The sequence below is a fragment of the Anopheles stephensi genome, chromosome 2 (genome assembly GCF_013141755.1).
Source record: "Anopheles stephensi strain Indian chromosome 2, UCI_ANSTEP_V1.0, whole genome shotgun sequence".
NCBI classification, from domain to species: domain Eukaryota; kingdom Metazoa; phylum Arthropoda; class Insecta; order Diptera; family Culicidae; genus Anopheles; species Anopheles stephensi.
This window is the reverse complement of record NC_050202.1, coordinates 56,312,703-56,331,871: the sequence shown is the minus strand read 5'-3', so window position 1 is coordinate 56,331,871 and position 19,169 is coordinate 56,312,703. Positions and strand designations below refer to the sequence as shown.

The 19,169-nt window shown below is 45.3% G+C and overlaps 1 protein-coding gene across 2 annotated transcripts; it reads right to left on the bottom strand.

Annotated features, from left to right (window-relative positions):
- Positions 1-2,163: 2,163 nt before the first annotated feature.
- Positions 2,164-18,809, bottom strand: LOC118502934. Of its 2 annotated transcripts, none has more exons than XM_036035683.1 (6): positions 17,783-18,809; positions 4,566-5,267; positions 4,374-4,487; positions 4,160-4,294; positions 3,429-3,825; positions 2,164-3,348 (listed from the first exon to the last, which is right to left on the bottom strand). In XM_036035683.1, exons 2-6 carry the CDS (start codon positions 4,963-4,965, stop codon positions 3,141-3,143), a joined length of 1,254 nt encoding a protein of 417 aa, XP_035891576.1. In that variant the 5' UTR covers positions 4,966-5,267; positions 17,783-18,809; the 3' UTR covers positions 2,164-3,140. The 2 variants fall into 2 exon arrangements, with proteins under 2 accessions (XP_035891576.1, XP_035891577.1); XM_036035684.1 differs by having other exon boundaries at positions 3,141-3,348; positions 4,160-4,291.
- Between the last annotated feature and the right edge of the window lie 360 nt (positions 18,810-19,169).

The following is a 19,169-nucleotide window of genomic DNA, read 5'->3' as shown; positions in this document are numbered from 1 at the left end:
TGAACGTGTGAATCATTTTCCCTTGCCACCGGACCACCAGTGCTGGTGGCGTCATGCGGTGCGGGCACTGGGTCAGTCGGTGAACAGCATGAAAGCATGAAGCACCAACCGTGTCCGTATGGGGTTTTTCCCGAGCAAATCGCGTCGACGTCTAAGAATTGTGTAGCAGCGGCACGGTCGATAACCTTCTGGCGGGTTTGGATCCGGGTGTGCATGTTGCACCAGCGGTGGGTAAATCCACCACAAAGCCATGCCCACCGTACTACATCGAGCAGCTGTCTCGGTGGCTTGGTAGCGTAGGATTGATTGCATCATAACGGTGCAGTCCGGGATGTCTTGCCGTATGGGAATCATGCACGTTCGTTGATTCGAAGTGAAGCGCCTAAAGGTAGGCAATCACGTGTTTTAAATCTGCTTTGAATTTGCTGCTCCTCTGACCGTTGGAGTGAATGGGAGAATTTGCTTTTAGAATTAACAATTGGAGTATTAGTGTTGCTTGGTAGCAATTCAAGGGACTTAACTAAGTTTGATGTACGGCCTGGTCGTATAAACCCTTTTCGGGGATGTATGTATGAGCTGCGTTATTGTTAATGTGAATGTTTGTAAATTGCTTTTGAAAAGTGTGAGGATTTGAGTGTTTTTTAGGGCAAATGAGATGAGCTGAATTAGATATAAATGCTATTGTTTCTGATAAATAAATGTAGGAGTCTCAAGAATTCCACTCAGCTAGCCGATCGACAAGCTTTTTTTCCAATATTTTGGTAATGTGCTGGAATCCAAATAATGAAAATCTATAAGCCTCCGAACGGCCCGACAGATCATTCAAAGCTAGTTTTTCTTACTAAGTGGCCTCAATTGCACTGAAGCTGTCGCTAAATAGCATATTTGTCTGGCTGCTTAGAATCAATAGCTTCCACTGCACAACAGATTGCTGCAAGCTCCGTGATAAACACAGCGCATGGTTCTTCCAGCTGTTGAGAAATGTTTAAATGCCTGGCAAAAAGTCCGAAGCGTGTTTTACCAGCTCCTACCAGGAAAAAGGCCAAGATTTTTCGAAGAACATTGTGATATGCCCAGCATATGCACAGTATTGATATGAACAATACCTATTTTATAGATGGCTCCAACATAAATGTGTTTGAGAGATAATAGAACATATTATCAACTACGAACTGTCATCAATTTGGGATCAGTTAATTCGAACGCAAGGATAGTAGATATCGTCGCAAAATTCTGGGTCATTAGCTAGTACTAGTGGGCAGTCGTCACTTTTTTAGTAATTGAAATAGCTTCCATCTGTGTACCATAAACTAGGCAGCTCCGATATTCAGTGCAGATAGGTTAGAGACATCCATATAGAACTGATAACATTAAAAATGCTATGAATGTTCTAGCAAATGTGCATGCGCATTCGAACTCCGATTATAAAGACATAAATTAAATGTTTAGCATAGCTGCATCATCCAGCATGATATGCAATCCGTTGTACTGACTCATGAGCTTTCAATTGAATTTGCCTAAGTGAGGTTCAATAAACTATTCAAACTAGTTGAAGGCCTGTTGTCAAAAGCTTTCCAATGAAAGCAAGCAGCTTTATATTTGATCAGCTAATCGCTAGCCTTTTGATGTTGTTAATCGTTTAAGTGTGAATAAATGATGAGGGTTTGAATATATTTTTCTGCTTTAATTAAATCTCTAAATTCCAGTTTTAGCAATCATTTTGAATCGGATAAAAGGAATTCTAGGCAAATAAATATGTAGGAAGAGCACACTTAGCTTGTATTAATTAAATACGATATTCCGGATTATTCAAAAACTTTCATATTCCCCACACGGTGTTGTGTGAAACATTTTCTGAAGAGAAATACATCAACTCGCAACTCGCAGCTATCTGTACACTCTTCCACCTACAGGCACACAATGAAAAGGTTTGATTGTGTAAGCATTCCCTTATCAACTCCCACGGCACACCATCCGTAGAATCTGCGAGAAAAAAGAACCCTCTCCGGTCTGGTTAATATAAATACACATCATTAATGTCCGGAAGTGGGTGACTACTCGGGCATCATCAGTACGAACCACCAGATCTTCCGCCCACCGGTTTTGTCACCAGGAAATGAATGTAAATGGAAACGAAATAGAAAAACGGCAGCAGCTTCTTTCTCGTACGGCGGGACCCTTTATTGTTCACGACTGCTTGCGCGTCCAAATTCGCGCCCAGTGAGCTCTTTCCCTTCCCCTCCCTTTCCAAACACGCTACATTCTAACACACATTCTACCACGCACGGTCCCTTTACTAGTGACGGATTCTACATTCTAGACATTGGGCGTTTTGTCTCTGTCACGACTGTCGTCTTGTATGAACGACACTACTATAATTTACATCCACCACATCAAGCCCCAACCGACGCAAGGGCACATCAGCACATCGCTGACGTGTTCGTAACGTTACTCTACTCTGCAACCGCAGAGTTTCTTTTCGGAGCTTTCGCTCGATCCGGAACTGCCATAGTAGGACATCCCGGCTGCATGTTCTTCATTGTTCTTAATTATAATGCCACTGGTTCGCATTTCATTTCCCACCGTGCCCACATTACTTTCTTTCAACATTCACTCGTGGGCAAACCTCCTAAATACACACATACACACAACCTGTACATAGCAGATATGTTTAAAGATTTTGCTTCCCTCCCCGGATCAAGACGGCAGCGGCAGTAAGACGAGTCGCAGATTTTAAATAAATAAATAAATAAATAATTTAAATAAATAAATAAATAGCTTCATAAATAAATCCACCGTCGATCGATTTTTCCTCGGAAGAGAAAGGGATTGGAAAGCAACAAACAGAATCGGGACAAAGCCGATTAACTTCCAACGGAGCAACACTGCATAAGCTTTTGCTGCTAGTGCTAGTACTTCATGAACGAGCGATATTCATTCACGTAATATTCCCATCACCATCGGGGCCGTCCGGGGGGTCCCCTAACACACAGAAACCAACTGCTGGCTCCAGTTCGCTTTATCCTCGTAGTGAATGTGTAAGGCAACTAAGGCAGGAGAACGAAGCATCCTCGCCCCGTTGCCGTAGCTGTTTAGATGGCGTTTGAAATCTTTCTATCCTTTTTCGGGCGGCTTCCGAGCTACAGTTTGCGGGCATGGACGAGCTTGTTGATATCATTGAACGTGGTAACCATGGCCGGATTCGATAGGTCCTTGTACCCGATGCACTCCTTGTAGTGCGCGTCACAGTCCACCCCGTCCTGCCCATCCTTGGCCGCTCGCATGTACTTGAAGAACCGCAGAATGTCGGGATTATCGTTGGTCGGTTTCCGCAGCTCATCCAGTTCCCTGGCGACAAAAAAAAGCACGAAAATTGCAAATGCAGATTAGTACCACGGCAGTGTGGACCGGTGTCGTGTAACATTTACCTGCTCAGCTGCGCCGATATCAGATTACTGTACGGTGCATATTTGGCCGGATTCGCGTACATCAGGCAGACGAGCCGCTGCCGGCACTGTTCCTCCCTGTTGGATAATCCCATCTGGGCAAAGATGGCATCGAGCCGGGACAGGAGCGGACTGTAGAAGGGGTCGTAGTTCGTCAGCAGCAGGCTGCTGCTCGGGATGTCGTGGAATATTTTGAAATCGTTCTTGGCCGACTGTTGCTTCCGCCGGTTCGCTGCCTGTGCCATCGATGGTCCGACATATGTTACGCGGCCACCACCGTACCCTAGCCGGGACAAGGCGTTGGCTGCATTGGTGTGAGCGCCCATTGAGGCCTGGTCGTAGATGATGGAGTTGTAGCTCGTTCCTGCGGCGTGAGCATCTGGTTATTGAACGAGAGTGGACATTAAGATTTAAGCTGGTTGGAGTTGTGATACATGGAAAGAAAATTCCGAATTCTACAAAAAATGGTTCAAATATTGTGCAGCTTCATACGGGGGACTTAAACTTAAACTTTCGAGATCTCAATTTGATGGCGTGTGAGTTGTTTAAATTAAAGTTTAAATTTAATTGTCCTTAATTACATCTCTCCGTCCCCTGAAAGCGCTACAATGATTCTAAATGGAATTAACTTCATTTACTGTTGCATTCATTCGCTAGCTGCGTCACCAGCCCATCGCGCCCCTTTTAAACCCATTCCTCCTTCCCAAACATACCATCCGACGGCAAATAGCCGTGCCCGTCGTTCATGCCAAAGTCGTGGTCCGCATTGTAAGACGTGGTGTCCTTGAAGTCTAGATCGTCCACCGTCTGCACCGGATGGGACAATCCAGAAACCGACGACAGTCCTGCTAATACGAGACGAATGCAATGAGTCAAGCTGCTGGCCAGACCTGGACCGCTCGGGCCGGTCCTAACGAGCCTGCTTACCTTTGCCCACTATTTTGCCGAGTGAACCGATGATGCTGGGCAGGAACATCATGACCAGGACGGTTTTTACAATCTGCAATCCAATCATGACGGGCCAGAGAAGCTTCTTCATGCCTGTAACGACACGCCGAATGGGGCAACCATGTAAACATTGCAACTATCCACCCAATCCGCAAGCGTTCAAACATGTACCTTTGAAGAAAAACAACCGTCCCGCTTCGGGTGCCTTTGCCGAGGCGCGGCTTGCGGCAACATCTGCGGCCGTACCAAGAAACCGTGCGACGTCCTTTATGACGGCACGATCAAAGTTGCTGAGCGCTGTGGACGAGTTGGTGGTGGTTCCGTCGGCCTTTGGTCGTCCAGCGACGAACGCACTTTCAATTAAATCCTTTGAATTTCGACTAAACCAATCGCCCACGTAGTCGGTCAGGGCGCTCTCAAACTCCTGCAGCTCGTTCGGGCGGTGTGAGCTGGTGGTGGTGTGATTTTCCGCGTTTACTGCTTGCACGGTTGGATGAAGGTTAGCCATCGTCAGTAGCACCAGTACCGAGCCGAGTGCCATCGGCCGAGATAGACGTCTAATTGTTACCATGATGGAAGCTAGAACTCACTTCGTCCCTTTTTTGCGTCCCGTTTGATGTATCCTTTCACACGAAATAGCTCAATTCAGCAATTCGGTGTGGGCCGGTTTTTTTTTGTTTCTACAATTCCTTATTCCTTAGGCGGTTGCGTGTGTGCGTGGTTGGGGTTTAAGGCTGAAGGCTTGCTTCCGTTCGGTTTTATCAGTTCCTTCCACTAGACGCACCATCGGCAACGAATTTAATAACCAAAAATTAGTTGCTGCTCGTCGTACTTCGAATCGATCGTTCGACCGGATAGCTTCCACCGGAGAATCTGTAAGCAGGGAGAGAAAAAGAAACGGAAAAGGCGGCAATTAATTAGTGCTGGGTAGGAAAAGGCAGTGTAGGCAGTACACGGTAGCCGCGCTGATTAATGCTGCGGTACAGACAGCTGCCCGAGTGGAAAACGGAACAAACAAAGCAGATTGGGGTTTAAATTGGACCATTCTATCGCGTGATACCGATCTGACGCTACCATACTGACTCGTCGTCGGGGTTTCCCAGAGCAAAAAAAAGCGAAAGAGGAAAACCGAATTCTGGTTGTCGGTTTTCGAATATGTTATTTTTCCATCCAGGCCCGGCGCCCAAGTGCGCCCCGAATGAGTCTGACGGGTCCGCTGGAGGATGTTGTGTTGTGTTGACTAACGATAATGGGTTCCGGATCGAACGTGAGAATTGAGTGCATTTTTTTTTCTGTTTCGCCGAATTTCATAAATCAACCGTGCTGTTGGGTAAACGGACCTGTTTTTGTTTGGTGCAACCGAGAAACCCGGGAAGCGTTTTTTAATGAACTTGACCGGTAAACGGTGTATAATGAAAACAATCATCAATTCTCAACGCTTCTCTACGGGGAGGAAAGATCAAACATAAATTACACGCCTCTGCTAGCGGATAATAATTTAAGAATGCGTGGAAGCTTTTTTAATTACGCAAGCGTTTAAGTTAGGTCAGTTTAAAGTGTTAAAAATATAATTTTATCAAGTGTTGTTTAAAGTCGCTTAAGTTGGTTGTAATTGAAGCGTTTACTTAGAAAGCTACCAAACGCAGCTCCATTCGGTTCCGTACGTACGGTGAAAGCCAAAATAGCAGAGCCGTTACCTTGCGAGCGAAAGTCGTCAAATATTGGTTATTGTCTAATGATCATACTTGATCGTGGGAACTTTTGGTCTCTCTCTCTCGTGGTGAGACAATCGATGCTTTAGCAACGTTTTAAAGTTCACACCGTTTAAAGCTCCGTCGAGCAAATGTCAGTCTGAAAATTAAATTAAATTTGTCGTAACTGATATCCCTAACTGCTTAAAGCAATCAAAGCACTAACAACTATATTTAAGTTGATTATTCATGTTCTTTACGAAGCTATAAACAATATTTTAATCTGTTTTACTTATATTTGTGACGAGATCAATAAGCTTTATAATCGATAAACTCTACAAGGTATTAATTATTAAATGCATTCTTGAAACTTGTAACTTGTAATTAAACATTGAATTTATATATTTTTTAATTAAAAATATGATCATTTAATTAGTGCAATACATGAAGAGGGACGAATTTTTTTTTCACAGTTAGCATCATTTAGCAGCATTTAGTCTAACACCGCAATGGGTGTGCACGTAAAGTGATAGCTCCGTCATCGCTTATCATTAAATGGATGGCTTTAATTGTATAAAATTCTGCTCGTGCAGAATACTAATCAGCATCAATTATCTCGTTCAAATAAATTATGTTCCATCAAACACCGTGCTTGGGCAGTGTTTTATGGAACCCTTTGTGATAATTTTTTTCTCATTTTATGTCAGCTGAACGTGTAATTAAAACCTTTAAACGAGTCGGTAATGGATTATCTGCTTTACCTATTTCACTTGAAGTTTTAAATGGAAACTGTTAGAAAAATATAAATACTTCAGACCCCCTCAAACGTCTAGCGAATTAGCATTGTCAAAATTTCTCTCATAACTCCTGCATAGAAATAGAAAAAATCCCTCAAGCAAATTTCACGCGTCTGTTCGGTTACGAAGCATCAGACAAACCACACAGACCTACACAAGCCTACAGAAAAGGGCTGAAGCTCGTGTTTGTTTGTATAAATTCCCTTTCATACATGCTATCATACCCACTTCATACTAGCGTTGTTGCATAGTTTCATAGCTTTGCTTTGTCTGCTCGCAAGATTAATGCTAAAAAAAATGCAACGCGCTCCGACGATCGTTGCCATTAACGCTTGAATATGGCGAGCCGTGGAAGCGCAAAAAACCCACTCACATGCAAACAACAATCGAGCGAGAAGCTAAACTGAAGTGGTGGTTGCGAATTGCATCGAAATGGAAAATGGAAATCAACCAGCAAATGCATTTCACCCACCCAGCAGCGTACCGGCGCCTCGGTCGGAATCGGCTTTCAGGCGGTTTGCCTTTTCTCTCGCTTACCATCCGTCTGGGAAGATGATGCGTGGATTTTGTTTTCCATTTTATTTTTGCACGTTCACTGACCCGACCCGCTAAAGCATCTGGCGGGGTGTATGTGTGTGTGTGTGTGTGTGTGTGAGTTAGCCACCCTCCTCGGGTTTTTCCACCCTTTTGTAATGCATTTCTTATTAATTCGCCGACTAAAAATTAACTCGACATTTGAGGAGACTCGAGAATTGGTGGGTCGTCTCGAAAGGCAACAACGGTTCTTTGACGAAATACGACCGCTACGATCCTCACATTCTCAGCCCCGGAAAACGAGACCCCTTAATTTGGAAGACACACACAAATCATCGCCTCTTCCCAAACTCGTGTGCCGTTGGGTTGTCCGTTGCAGAACCGTTGTCCGGAGAGGATGGTACGAGGTTACCTACTTCTGCGCCCACCGACCGGTTGTTGCCAATGGCCCACCAAAGATTATCAGAGCGGAAATCTTTACCCTTCCCGGCAGGGAGCAGGAATCGGGTGGAAGGAAGCAGAACCGGACGGTACGATTGATGACCCCTGCTGCCACACTTTGGTGGCACAATTTCGACTCAGTGCTCACGCGAATCGGGCAATCGGATCGAATCGCGTTCCCGATTCTCGACAATCGCACGCCGCAACCCGGTAGCGATCAATCACCGAAATTTGAACGAATAGAAGCGAACGCACTCATCGTTTACGCCGATGAGCCCCGGCAATTGGCCCGGTTTGATAAATCGTACACATCTCTGCTCATCATCGTCATCATCACTCCTTCATTTACATCGGGATGGCCACCGTTTTCCGTTTGCTATTAAATTTCTTCTGTTCTCGTTTAGGTTGTTTTCTTCCTCTTTGGTTTGCTGTTATCTCGAACCGTTTTCTTGTCTTAGCACTGAACTCGATTGTGTGCAGTTAAGTGTGACGTCACTCGAGACACACACACATGCTACATATGAATAACAATGTCAAGAGCGGGATCCGGTTGAAAATAGATCAGAGTTTTGAGAAAACCTGTTATGAAAATGTATCACTTGGATTAGGTTTTTTGTTCCCGATCGATTGCCTTTCGGAGTTTACGCATTCTGTAAGCTCCGTTTATTGGACTTCAAGAGTGATATTCTGTCTGTGGGTGGACTGATCGTGCCCGGAAAGGGACTTTAAATATTTGGGGCTGAATTGATCGAAACTATCTTGCCTATTTATTTACTGTCCTAAATCGTCAGAGATCCTTCAATGATTGATTCCTATTCATGGAAGGCTTCTTATATTGCTATAATGCTCAAACAGTCCTTGCTTCGATCTTTGGAATGTCTAGTCCATCAGCCAGTCCAATTGTCCTCAACCGGGTTAAATTAATGCCAAAGAATAAAATAAATTAAATCGAATATTTTTTCACATTCGAGCACAGACTTTAATTTGCTAGGTTTAGCAATGTTCAAGAAAACTGACAATTAAAAATCTGAAACTTAACCTCCATATCATTATTTTGATCGCTCTACTAAATTGGGAGACTAACCGGCTTTAACTTGAAACATCAACCCCTCCACTGCATTCAGCGCGGATAATAATTGTTAGTGCAACTACGGCCCCAGGAAGCAATCAAATTCCCATCAATGTTACATTGTGCATCAAGGTTATGCTTTCGTCGAGGAGCTTATTGGAAAACGGGCGAATGAGAATTAGTGCACACAGCTGCACTTGACCTTACACTTATATAGCAATTACTGCTTTCCTGGTAGCCTTGCCGGGGTTGAGAAGAAAGCATTGAACAGTAACACAAAGCAGCAGAAATGTAACAGCTACTCAAGACGAAATACAGTATGAAGAGGGTAGCTTCTTCCGAGTCCGAGTAGATTTTTAAAAATTGCACTAGCTTTCTCGTGATCAATAATCATCAGAATTATTATTGTTTGCAACGGAAAAGTGAGATCAACCAAATAAAAAATGAAGCCATTTCCACTTCACTTTTTTCCCCATTCACCAAGTCAGAGATCGAGAAGATTGAGTGCAAAAATAAAGTGGAAAATAGCGGAGAAAATATGTTTTGCGCAGAAACTGTGTCAACACACCATCGAATGGCCATCGGATGCCAGTCCAGTGACGAAAAGCACTACATAGCAGACCAGCCCCACGGAAGTCTGCCAGCCCTACGAAGCATCCCATCCAACCCATGTCAGGTGCTCTTACCCTGAAGGGCCACAGTTTTGCATCTCGGCCACACCTTGCCCGCCGGTATCGGTCGGGTGTCGTTTCTACTACCACTTTCTAAAGCTGTCTTGAGGCAGCCGCATTTGCTTGGCCCTTCTACCAACCACTAACCAGCCACGTACACGTGCGATCGGTTCATGCTGCAAAATACAATTGCGCCCAACATCCGACACCGTTGTAACGCTGCTCGATACATAGTGGATGCTCGGATCTTTCTTCGCCCGTTTTTATTAACGCATCAACCACCTCATACGCACGCATTTTTCACCACTCTTGTTTTGTTATGATAATTACAGGGTGCTTGTCTACCGATTTCGTGTCGAATTGATCCAATCATCGATGGTTTTCGACAGCGGGAAGCAATCGAAAGGAACCGAATCGAACTAATGGGGCGACTCTCGCAGCAACATAAACAGCAACAGTGCGCGGGAAAGTTCCGGTGGGGCACTGAGGAGCTGCCTGCCAAGTGCCGGCAAAAGTGGGTGAAAAAAGCCGGTGAAACTGTTACGCTACTCAGGCGACCGCGCCTCACCAGCGTCAGCGGAGAACGCAACGGCCTTACTAGGCCATCTCGATTAGTGGCTCGGTTCCAGCGGTTTCGGAACGGAACGGAACGGGGGCCTCGAGGGTACATTTTCCCTCGGTTTTCCCTTGCGTCACGTTGGGTGTGTGTGCAACGAGATGAGTTGCCATCAGACGGCATACTGCGAAGACAAGGCGCCGTGGGTTGTGTACCGAAACTCGTCTCGTCTAATGTCGCCCTTGCACTGCATCTACGTGCACACGAGAAATCGAAAGGTGGCTTCAATTAAACACCGCACAGCTAGCTCAGAGGGTTAATTGAGCTAATAGAAAGCGAAACATGACTGTGGGGGGAGAGTTAAGGCGGCGAAGGTAATGAGTCGAGCTGGCGACGCGTCGATGCGATGAAGGTGATGGATGCAAAGCAGATTCATCAGCACACTTCCGGCACACGGGATGGGACTGGTTGAAGCGCGCTATCGATCGATCGGTAAGCTTTGACCGAGATTTGGAAGTGGGAAGCGTGGCTTTAATTAATCATGTGATAAGGAGCAATTTCTTAATCCATTAGCCAACCCTGGGTGACTGTGTCGAAGATGAAACAGGTAGCTTGGAGCTGTGTTGTTTGTTTGGACGCGGAGAAGCTAGATTAAATTATTCAAGCACAATCAGTCGCTCGTATTGTCAGTAACAAGTATATGAATTAGTAAGAGTATAGAGTTAGCAAATGTATTAAACAATTTTGAAAATATTTGTTTTATATAATAAATACGAAGAGTTTCTAGTTTGTTTCTCTGCAAAAATCTGCGCATTAAAACGCAGAAAGACTCCAGATTTCTGCATAAATTTTTGGTTGTATTTCAAACTGATCTTCCAATGAGCTCACCAAAATTCCAAGCCTTAGAAAGCGCAGCACCTATCGATGCTTCAAGATGGGGTTTTCCAATTTTTATCTGCAAAATTGCTGTCCAGAAATGCCACACAATTCTTGAACTACAATCGAGAGAAAGTTGAGACGATAGCTATGGAATAAATTTACATCGTCCAACTTTGTATCATTTCTACTTCAGTCGTGGGATGGATGGAGGATGGAATCTTCCAGAAAGCACATAATTGATGACCAGGATATACAGAGCAAGCAAGGTTAAAATTACTCAGGACAAATAGAACAACTTCAACCAATTCGTTTTTTAAATTAATAGTAATTAGTACAGTCTAACATGCTCTATACGTAGCTTCTCACAAAGTGAACTAGAATCTATCTCTACTCAGCAAAGTCACAGGACTCACAGGACTTAAACAATTATCTACAGAAATGCATCAAGCTCAATTTATTTTCTGTCAGACATGTTATACACTTTTCATAAAGGTTCCCAAGCGGTTACAGGAATTGCGCCATCGTCAACTATAAAAATATGCAAACAAACATTGCCCGCGCGTTCACAAAGAAAAGGCTTTCATTCTTCACAAAGCACCACACCTGCGCTCAAGTGTCTCCCTTTGCTGTGCTGCTTGTTCCGATTTCGCGCGCATTTGAGTTCTTTATTCGCATCTCGTCGCGCGATTCAATCCCAAAAACCCCATGGTGAAGCAATGATGCGATATTCCAGAGCTCAACAATGCCATGCTGCGCTTGCGGAATCCGCCGTGTGCACATATAGAGATAAATCAGTTTCGCCAGTTCCAGATTCACAAACGAACGCTGAACGATGCAGTTAGGCAAAAGAACGCTTCCCGGATATCCGGTGACACCGTGCTACAATATGGCAACGCCATGAATCAGTGACGCGCGCTCGGGCCAGGATGCGACACGGAGAGATCGATGGGAGAGAAAGAAAAAAATGGGTCATATGACAGTGTCCGTGGGGGTTTGGGCGTTTTGGGTCCGGAAATTCAATTAGCATGACTGCTGCAGTTCAACATCCAGTTCGCATACTCGCTTAATCCAACCCACCAGGTGGGTGGAATTAGGGGGGGGGGAGGCAAAAATGAAAACGGATAAAAATAAGACGTAAAAGTGAAAGCCAACTTGCGAGACACGCCACACCACGCCATCTTTGCAATGTAGCCGAGCAGGTAGGACAACGGTAGATCCCAGCCGAAACCTGCCCGTGAAGGAAACCGGGTGGGTGACGGGGTGTGTGACATTCAGGAACCGGTTTTCCGGTCGGTGGAGTCGCTTGCGTGCGGGTTGCCCCCATCGGGGTCAGGGTGCTTCAGTTCGCGTGGAAGGGAGGACGCCCGTTTTCGGGACGTAATCTTGTACTTCTCCTGGATGGGAGAAATTTGTTTGCCCAACAAAAGTTGGCACGGAAAGTTGCCGGTATTCACTTTCGAATGCGGGAGTCAGCATCAGCAGCAGCTCCTTCCTTCCCTCTGCTTTGTCGTAATAAGTCACACAAATACAGAAACGCACTCCGGGATGGAAAGTAAGACTTTCCGACCTTCTCCACTGAACGGCTGTTTCCGTCGCTGGGTGGCTGCTTCTTTTTTTCGGCTGGCGGTACTCCGGCCATCTCGAGGGCGCATCTCGTTCGAACGGAAGTATGAAAATGGATGGTTTAGTCCGTTGTGTGTTTTTGCAGATGGTTTTTTTGTTGTTGCCCACGCTCCTCCTTTCTAAGTCCACCTTCGCTCACTACCAACTTTGGGCGGCCCATCGTTAGTGGTAATGTTTGACAGAGTAAATCATTTTATGTTTTATCATGCCTTTAGTTCTTTTTTTGTCGGCATTTTGCTCGGCATATTTTATATCATTTCGATGTGGAGCTGGCGCTTCTGCCGGCAGACTGGTTTCATTTACGTGACTAGAAAACGGAACTTCAAGTACTTTTTTTTTTTTGGAAATCGTTTTGACCCTCCCATTGCGCTAGAAAAGGATCGCTTTCAACAGCATTGCAGCATGGAGCAAATGTTTGTTTTGATGTGGTTCTTAAGCCACCTCATAAAAGGCCCTCTGTTTGGGTGGAGAACGAACATTCGGAATCGTTTTCGGTTGGTAAGGTTCAAACTGGTAGCAAATGATCTGCCATACTTTATGCAACGGCGGATAGTTTGCTAACCGACCATCTCTATCGGAAGTGTCTATTAGGACGTTCACACAAAGTGTATGGGAAAATGGATATTAAAAGTAGCTGCTTTCAATACTTGTACTAAGAATAACTATTGGAAAATGTTTAAAAACGCATCATCATATTGCTGTAATTTATTCAATGACCCTAAGCCCTTATAAAATAAACGAAACACTTTCATCCACTTATTCTTGCTTAGCAAAATTTGAATCCTTAGCCCCAAAGTCTTTATAAAAAAAAATCTTCAACAAAGTCTTGCTAGGCAAAAATTTAATAAATTCATTGAAAATCAGTAATATAACCTGCTACAAAGACTTATACAAATTTAATAATTTGTTCAAACACACCCGGGTAAAGGTCTTCTTTCACGATTTGGAGAAGGAAACCGTCAATTGAACTCTATACTGTAGCATTACCCATAAACCCCCTTGAATGCTCTGTATTGTAATACCCTTGAACAAATATTTTGAAAGAATTTTCCTTTGATAGGTACTAAACGATGTCTTGAAAATAAAATAGGTGTTAAAACAAATATTTACATTTCAAAAATCTTTGGGAAAAAGTCAAAAAGCTTGCTGAGCTTGCTTGAGACAAACCAAAGCAAATGCTAATAATACGGCTACGAGACCTCTTACTTAACAGTTAAAAAAAATCATTAATTTTCAGGGCATTGTTAAAACACCGCAGGGAAAGCGTAAAAATGCTTGGGGACACCCAGTTTGAAACAATGTGTTGCACAACTATCATTGTAGGTTTTTACAGGAAGCTATCTTATCACATTATTAATATTTTATTCACTATTGTTTTAAATTGGCGGGAGGCAGTCCGGTGACCAAGGCGATAATGGCGCCAGTCTGCACAGTTAAGTCACAGAAAGCCAGATTTCGGCAGGCCGAGATCTCTCGACGTTGTAGTGCCACCGAAGAAGAAGATTGTTTCAAATGAATTACTTACGGTTTGAAAAGTTTATTATACAAAGCTGTTGAAGAAAGCAACCCAGCAAAGAATATTTGTTCCATCGCAATGTTATGCAACGAACGGCATCCCAAACCATCCCCCAGTTACCACATTGGCACACCACCCGGTTAGGCTGGGAAAAACGCATAATCCCAAGCACGGAATACACGATACCGCTCAAAACACTAAGCAAACCACCATTAAAGTTGGCCTCTTGACTGGACTTCAAATGGTACGACTGGTTCACCCTTTCACCCTGTGGCCGGGACTGTTAAGCGCCTATGCAAACCCCCTTTTCGGCAGGCGTCGGCCCCCAGTTTTATGGCCGATCCATTCGCACACACGGCCAACAAAACATAGATAGTAAAAGTTTAATTACTACCTATACCGCCATAAAATACGCTCCAGTTATGCAGGGAAGTAGTGCACACGTCCACGAACGGGTGGAGCAAAAAGTTATTTCGCTTTGTTTGTTTGTGCCGCTTACGGTAATTCGTAGCTCGGGTCGGAGCCGGAAACACATGTTTTATTGACATCGAGCGGTTTTCATACATTGATCCGTCCCGGGGGGAGCCCGAAAGGAACTAATTGCCGATCCGTCCGCTGACATCAGCTGCAATATTTCTGCTGTCTTCGGTGTTTTTCGAAGCTCTCCCTAGCGTCGTTGTTTGCCTATTGACACTTTTCCACCATTTCGTGTGTCCGGCGAAACGGCAAATTGCCTCTGGTGAAATTTGCTATTATCGTGCCCGGGAAGACCCGTCGAACGCGTTTAGCGGATGTTTATGAACCGCAAACAACCGTACAAACGCTCCCGCCGCTTCCGTGTGCCTACGCTCTAAAATCCCATCAAATCCTCGGTCCGATCACAAGTGCAAATTATTATTCGCCTGGTCAGGCGATATCGTAAATTAGATTTTAAGTCCTCCGTCCGAGCATCCGCACCGCACTCGAGAGAGAAAGAAAAAGGCCTGTTTTTTCGGGGCAAGCTTTTGTTTTGTTCCTGTTTTTTTCCTCCCCTTGGAACGCACCAGCCAGCCAGCGTCAGTTGTTCGCTTATTTCCCACCTGAGTTCGTTTGTTTGCTTCTGGGTTTTTTTTTCCGTTTCTCGATCACATCAGCGACTGGGCTGTTTACTCCAGTACAGACCGCTACTACTTATCTGGCTCTGGCTTTATGCTCGGCTGGCCCCCTTTACCGGGGGCTGACTCTGCACCGGTACCTGTACACAGGCAGCCGGGTCACTGGCATTTGGGCACCCAGCAGGCGCGTATAATATTTTGGGCCATTTTATGAGGTCGGAACCGATTTTTGATGCCACGGACGCATTTTTCGCTGACGTCCCTCGCCGCTTATCGATCTGTGCCGCAGCGCGATCACGGTCGAAACTGTTTCATGGCCCGCATTTTTTTTCCATTGCCTTTTTCTCCTTCCACACAGATAGCTGCATCCCGCGATGGGGCATCGTTTGGCAGTAAATCACGCTGGCACGTTTGCGTATCTCCGAAAACGGTAGGACGCAACCCGCCCCAAATAAGTCCGAAACTCCTTCCAGGAATCTGGATCTTCTTTCGATCCCTACTTCAAAGTGACATGCACAAAAGGGACAGTGAAGGAGGACAGGAAACCAAATCTGACGGCATCCGGGATGAATTTCATCGATTCTCGAGCGGGAAGCAGCACGCGGCTTTAACTACTTCAAAGACGCAACGACCCGCGCAAAGACCTTGGCTTCGTGGTGGTGAGTTTGGAGCGGATAATGTGGCGAAACCCCCCTACCCTCCAAGGATTGCGAAGCTCGAAATCGGATGTCGATAGGATCGATGGGGTTGGATAAATTGTTTGGAGCAAAGTTAGCGACGGTGGAATGTATGCTAAAGCGATTTTTTTTTGCGTGGGAAGACGTTAGTTGATTTCGTTAGCACGGCTAGCAACGAGGATCACATTTCCCAATTTTGAATCTTCTTCGGGCTTTTTGGTTGCTACATTCTTAAAGTTACATTCATTGACTTAAATTTTTGCGCTAGCTTGTAGAGGACTTTTTGTCTAAAAATAAAATAATAAAGAGGAAGTTCGTGGAAGTTTCCGTGCTTGCTTCACCACCTTCACTTTAACAGAAAGCTCCATACATCTTTTATCACTTCCACGGACCAGTACTCCCGGTTGTAAGTATCGATCGTCAAGAAGCGGACGATTCATGAATCAACCACCACTCGCCACGTGTCCGGCTCTGCTTGCCGATGTAACACAACAGTTTGCTCTTACGTCTGCTCAAGTATGCTGCAGGCGCATATTTTCCGAGAATAGTAAATCGATTTAACCCTACGAATGAGTGCTATTTTGCTCTTGTCGACACGCTTTTCTTAGACAAAGCATCATTGCTCGTCCGTCCTTGGCCGGTGTTAGAAGATCTTCCCACGCCTTCATGAAACATTAAGTAAATTTATTCGTCATATTGGAGCCCGAGTGTGACTGCAGGACGCTTGCCAATGCCGACGGTGTATATCACTTGATCGAAAAGGAAAGCCAATCTATGAAAACGGGAATTCCGATAAAAGCCGTCCATGCAGCAGCCAGCGAGAGAATTCTTCAACTAACAACTTTCCTTCTGCAAAACGGGTTTTACTACATTTCGACGCATCTTAAGGATGGAAGTGAGATGTGGCTGAAGGCAACAAAGAAATGGATGGGGCCGCAAGCTTAATTGAGTCAACGATGATTCCCAACGTCATCGCCCCACTGGTCAATAGCATGGTCTTTGGTATTCGCTGGACGTTCGCCGGGGTGTATATACAATTATGTGTAATTTTTCCTGCTGATTGGTATACATTCAATTACCATTGGACCAGCGATGAATGGTGCCTCGGTTTGAGAATGTATCCTTTCGGTACATTAAACATCCTTCCACACGATGGAGAAGGTAGCTATCCGAATTGTTGCGAAAAATGTACATGTCTAGGTAACTAGAAATGATCTGTTGGCATAACTTATGGCAGTGGTTTGCAGCAGATATGGGGAATTTGCTTGGTAAATATCGGAAATTCATATCTGATGAACTAAAGATAAATGTTGTAGGTCTCCAAATTTCAAGTGGGTTGCTTTTATGCCATAAAACGATTCGAATTGAGAAACAACTTCTTGAAGTTCAAGATCATAAGTTCCACCCAGATAACTTATGACTGACGGAGAAGGTATCAGCTAGGGATGCTTTAGGAGCTATTTGCGCACCGGAAACGCGATTGCTCGTTGCCAACCACTGACGTCTGACGTAGCATCTGCATCAGTTCCGTACCGACAACGGATTGAAAGAATTGCACACGTGTGCAAATAAAAGCCAGCTATTCCTTGCGTCACACGGTGACGTGCTTTCCGTCGAAAATTACTCCACATTCATGCAGCGCTACGTCGTGTCGGTTGACATCCAGCATCCCTGACTTGTACAAACGCTCTGTGATCTTTCCTTTTCATTATAACAGTCACCGTATAAATATGTTGGTATGGATGCTTTTGGCTCGCTTCCCCGGAACCCGTCTTGCCATTGCCAGTACGAGATCATTGTGTGCATTGCGAGAGAAAGAAATAAGAAAGAAGCGGTATACCCGTCCAGAAAGTAGTAAACAGCAGCAGCGTTTTGGCTTCAGCGCTGGTTGCCGTCGTCGATAACGTTTTGCTCAAGCTAATGTAACGCTCCGATTGGTTCCGGTTCGATTTTCACCCTCCTTTTAGGTGAGCTTGGCAAAGGTGGTTGGATGGACGGTGAGCTGTGGGGCACGTCATGCAATCTCAATCGAGTCGAAGTATGGCGACTGACACTACCGGGTGGGGTGGTGGTGAATCAAGAATCAACTGCTTATCGGTGTTGGGTCTTCGGTTTTATTTTTTTTCGGGGCACCAGGTTCGATTGCAGCTGCACTCGAATCCGCTCGTTGCACTTTCACGGCACACCTCGTCAAATCGTGCACTTTCTCGCGCGACTATTTTTTACCACGCTGATTCGATTCCATTTCTCTTTCGCGTTGGCGTTGTTTGGCGGGCTTGGCGGTCAACTCCCGGATTTTTCTTTTTCGGTAATCGAACACCCAAACACACACAAACACACTCAAGTATACACACACTTTTGCATTAAACACCTGCAAATTATCGACCTGATTCGATGGCAGGGCTCACTCCACGCTTTGGCACCTTTCACTTCCGATACAAGATTCGAATTTAAAAATGCGCATGAAAGAATTAAGGAGCAACACAGGCACTATCACACACACACACATACACACTATTTCGTCACAGCATAAGCTCCCCCTTTTTCCGGCTGGGGTGATGCGCGAGAATAAGAACAACAGCGGGAGAGAAAGAGAGAGAGAGGGAAAGCTCCTTTTTAGCGGGTCGTCACGCACGTGATCTCGTCTCGGTACCGTGTGTCGTTTATGCGGCAAGACGTCTTGCTTCGACCGATTTCTCCAGCCAAATAAATCCGGTCGCAACGCTGGGGCGATCGCGAGCCTCTAACCGACGATCGACGCTGGCTGGCTGGCTGGTTCGCGCCGAGAGCGCTGGTTCACGATCACGTATACGCCGTCGTGGTGGAGTGGTGCGTGCGAGCATACAGCCGGAGAGAAAGCAGCGTAAGACCAAAACAACGCGCGCCGTAGAAAAGCTCCCAGCCGTGGTGGACGTGAAGATGTCGGGCGCTAGCACTGCAAGACGAATGTCGTCATCGGACGTCATTGTTTCGGTGGGTCGAATGGCCAGAAAGGGCCACGGCGAGAGAGAGAGAGAGAGAAATCGCGAGTTGGATCAGAACTGCATACAGCCGTCTGTCTGGTGGTTGTCAGTCGATGCAGTATAGGGCGATTTCCCGGTTATCCCTGGCACCAGATGTTTGCTGTCTGACGTCAACAGCCACGCGAGAATCCGGCCAACGAACCGACGGAAGCTGTGGAATGCTCATCTCACTAATGAGCTGCTCGCTAACTGCCAAGTTCATGG